This window comes from Ciona intestinalis, unplaced genomic scaffold, assembly GCF_000224145.3.
Source record: "Ciona intestinalis unplaced genomic scaffold, KH HT000876.1, whole genome shotgun sequence".
Classification (NCBI taxonomy): Eukaryota; Metazoa; Chordata; class Ascidiacea; order Phlebobranchia; family Cionidae; genus Ciona; species Ciona intestinalis.
The window spans coordinates 1-3,927 of NW_004191197.1; the positions used below are offsets into that span (position 1 = coordinate 1).

General features: G+C 33.8%; 1 protein-coding gene across 2 annotated transcripts; it reads right to left on the reverse strand.

Annotated features, from left to right (window-relative positions):
- Positions 1–427: 427 nt before the first annotated feature.
- On the reverse strand, positions 428–3,807 carry LOC100185263 (U11/U12 small nuclear ribonucleoprotein 48 kDa protein-like). 2 transcript variants are annotated; one of them, XM_002126740.5, is made up of 6 exons: positions 3,563–3,807; positions 2,837–2,952; positions 2,047–2,244; positions 1,799–1,911; positions 1,349–1,410; positions 428–1,024 (listed from the first exon to the last, which is right to left on the reverse strand). In XM_002126740.5, the coding sequence occupies exons 1-6, from the start codon at positions 3,721–3,723 to the stop codon at positions 580–582; spliced, it is 1,095 nt and encodes a 364-aa protein (XP_002126776.1). In that variant the 5' UTR covers positions 3,724–3,807; the 3' UTR covers positions 428–579. The 2 variants fall into 2 exon arrangements, with proteins under 2 accessions (XP_002126776.1, XP_009859934.1); XM_009861632.3 differs by lacking the exon at positions 2,047–2,244 and having other exon boundaries at positions 3,563–3,781.
- Positions 3,808–3,927: the final 120 nt, after the last annotated feature.

Genomic DNA, 3,927 nt, shown 5'->3' on the forward strand with positions numbered 1-3,927 from the left:
CTATTGAGCTAGAAACTATAACCAACCCTTCACTAAATCCAACTTTTTTAACATTAAATTTAAAATAACAAAAAGTAACTTGTTTTATTGTAGGAAACATTAATAATACTGCGAAGTCCAGCAAACCTGGTGTGCGTTTCAATTTTGGGGCAGTTAACGGAAGTAAGAAAAAACCTGTTAACTTTCAAGCGTCTGAAGAACCTTCAGAAGCCCCATGTTCGTTGGCAGAGAGACAAGAATCGTTAAATACTGCACTCGTGAACGAGGACACCACAAATGATATTTTACCGAGTTTAAATAATAACCAGCATGAAGACTTTATGTTAATTACCAGAGGTATGAAAGAAAGTGTTCTTTGAAATCACATTTATGTTGTTTTTGTTTTATATGCACACTTTACACTATTACACTGCCTAAAAGAGCACACTTGTGTTATCTGTCTTGTATTTTCATACAATAATAGTAGCAGCATTTCAAAAGAAAGTATAGCAGAAAAAATGCCATCCAAATAAGAAATGTACAACCCATTTGGTATTGATGGTGTTTACAGTTGAAGTATCTCAGTTATTACTGACTACTTTATGGTTCCCTTTCAGACGATAGTTTGCGTCTTCTAGAATTTTCTTTGTGACGCTTCTTCTCTTTTTTATGATGTTTATGATGTCGTGAATCCGGTGAAGAGTCGCGTCGTTTTGACTTCTTAGAAGATTTGTAAACTCTTTCATGTGATCGTTCATGTTTGTGATCACGGTTTTCATGAGTGTCACCATGTGAGTGGTGTTTGTAGGGACGGGTCTCATCTCTCTTTTCACGAAAATCACTTTCACGATCATGAGACATGACTGCAGTTGACTTTTCACGGTTGTGATCACGGTCTTCACGAGCATTTTGTGAACGATTTCTTTTGTGAGTCGTAGAACTTTCACTTCTCTCACGTTTATCACAATCACGGGAACTATGTTCATGTGATATATTGCTTGATTTATCACAAGTTGGTCTTTCATCCGAAGTGATGCCGGATACACTACAAATATAAATATGGTAGATGAAGTCAATGACTTCTAATATAAATGGATGACACCTATATGTTTTAGCTGAACAAAAAAATGTGTTCATATAAAACCATATATGACTGTTTTTTTGTATGGTTGACGATTTGGACAACCCATTAGTGATCATTGGGTTGGAGTAATTGTCGTTAAGTCTTAAGTGCCTTGCCAAACGACACATATGGCCACAAGGCTATAACAGTAGCAGCAATCAGATTTGAACCAGTAACCTCTGGGTAAGAAGCAGCAGTGGCTATCACGACAACAGACAGTAATACAACAACATGCTTGACACAAACCTTTTGTTAGACCATGCCAGTTTAAGTTCTTCCATGTGAATTTTTAACACATCGCGTACAATCTAAAAAATGTATATTTATCAATTACTTAAAGTTGTAGTATCACTTGTTATAGTAGTATTAATTGTTATAGCACAAGTGTTTATTGTGCAAAATATGTGACTGTATACACTTCATAGCTACCATTTATGTAGTGCGTTACTTTGCAAGTTCCATAGGTGCCAACCTTATAAAATTACGTAGTTAGTTGTAGACAATGCTGTGAAACAAATTTAACTTTCTGGTTATAATGTTTAATTGTTTACTGATCAATGCAGTGAGAAAGTTTCCAGAGTAAGCCTGCCTACCCTGTCACCCCAGGTTTGGCGCCTATTTCCATCGCATTATAAAACCTCACTCATATAGATTATTAGATTTACTGAAAATTAAATGTTTCTGAAGTCCTGTTACCTCTGTTTGCGATCGTTTGGTAATATGAACATTCTTTGCGCGATAAGTTTGCCTTCTTCTTTTGTGGTCCCTCATATTTTTTCGGAAATCCAGTTCTGTTATTTTCTCTGAACCTAAAATGTAACTGGTCCTAAATATAAAAAGCTATGAGGTTATACCAGTCATTTTAAGAACATGTACGGCCACAATGGTAGCAGCAACGATCCTTAAACCCCTTAGCTCGAATGACAAAAACTTAAAATACGAACCAGATAATTTTTTCATTGTAGGGTCTTCAGTGAAGTCAACAAACAAATTTGGTTCAAGCCCTTTGTCATTATCTGTTTTAATCTTTTCCATTATCCGATCATATACCAACAACTTCTGTTCAGTTGTTAGGGAGGTTGTGAATCTTTCATTTGTTCGAAGAGGTCCGGCATTAGGGGCAATACTGGATATAATTTCATCTATAATAAATAAAATCAATGTAATGAACAACTTTAATGAAAATGACTATGTTATTCACTGAGTCCAAACAATAACTTTTTACTGTGAGGGTCATAATTAACATATTTTACTAAAAAATATAATAGCATCAAATGTAAGCTTTACAAAATTTTCATAGGCTGTTGAAGAACGCAGTCTTGGATATTATAAACAGAAATGTATCTTATTTAAGTTTTTTTAAACAGAATTTATTTTTTGGTGGTGTTTAAAAAAACACAGTTAAGTGGAGTAAGAGTTATGAATGAACGTGACTGGGTTTACCATTGCATGACCGGAACGACAGTCGTTATTCCACGAGTGTTCTGTTTCATACACTTTTACGCTGAATTTATACTAAACAGGCTGAAATTTTACATAATGCAAAACTCTAATGTAATATACAATACTGCAAATATAAATCAGTTTGTAAAAAAATATATATTTGAAAGCAATGTTAAAATCTTTTTTTGTATAGAGATTTGATCCCGTAATAAATGAGTCATTGTGCAATACAAAAACTTGGCAAACAGAATCCTATCTGCCACAACCTGAAGCGACTGTGCACATACTTACCTATTTGAACCGAAGGAAATGGAAAGTCCGAATTTTCTTCGCTGATTATATCATTCACCTCGTGATCAGAATACCCGTGTTTCTTCCATTTACATTTTGCAACGTGTTCGTTATATCTGTAAATGAATACGATTTAACCACAGTTGAAAGAACGAATATAACTTAGTTTGTGTAACAGAAAAACGACAGTTGTTAAAACACAATTGTTCTGTTTCACTATACACTAATACACCAATACACGATTTATCACATTTTTAACTTTAAAGGTGTGTTTTTTGTATGACTGACAATTTGTTGTAGAATAATGTTTTTTCTTGTTCTCAAGAAAAAAGTAGTGTAAAAATGTAATAAATAAAAAAAGGGTAAGTAGTGTAAAAATGTAAAAACCACTGACTTGGAGCAATTGTTGTTAAGTGGCTTGCTCAAGAACACATTACACTTATAGCCACAGGAACAACGATAGCAGAGACAACTTTTTGGTAAAACATGGGCTCAAACAGGCAGCAAATATTTTTTTTTAAACAAAAAGTTATATAAAAAATATATTAACATGCTTTTGGTAAAATTTGCTGTGCCGAAAAAGATTTAATATCTAGGTGTTTTGTTTATATCATTATAAGTTAAACAACCAGAATGTGACTTTTTTAACATTCGTTTTAAAAATTAACATTCGACCATATATATATTCTAACAATACATGCACCGTGCTAAATGCTACGAGCTTACTTTGCAAAAGTTAGCACATGGTTACGATTAAATGGACATTGAATTTCCTCTTTAGTTGGGCTTGACCATTCCAACTGTGCGTCAAATTTATTCAGGATATTTCTTGCAATTAATGTGTAGGCATTTAATTCACTGTTGTTGGTAATCGTTTGGTTCTCCATATTAATTTATAAAATAAACACAAACTGTATAACCGCAAGAACAGGATAAAAAAATATTCGAGAGGTGTTTTCCCTAAACTAGTACTTAAACATCAGGGGGAAACAAGTTTTTATGGCAGTGGGGCATTTTGTCAATCAAAACGTTTGTTGACNAGTGGAACATTTTGTACGTCTGTGCAATGCAGTATGCTCCCTAGTCCTAGT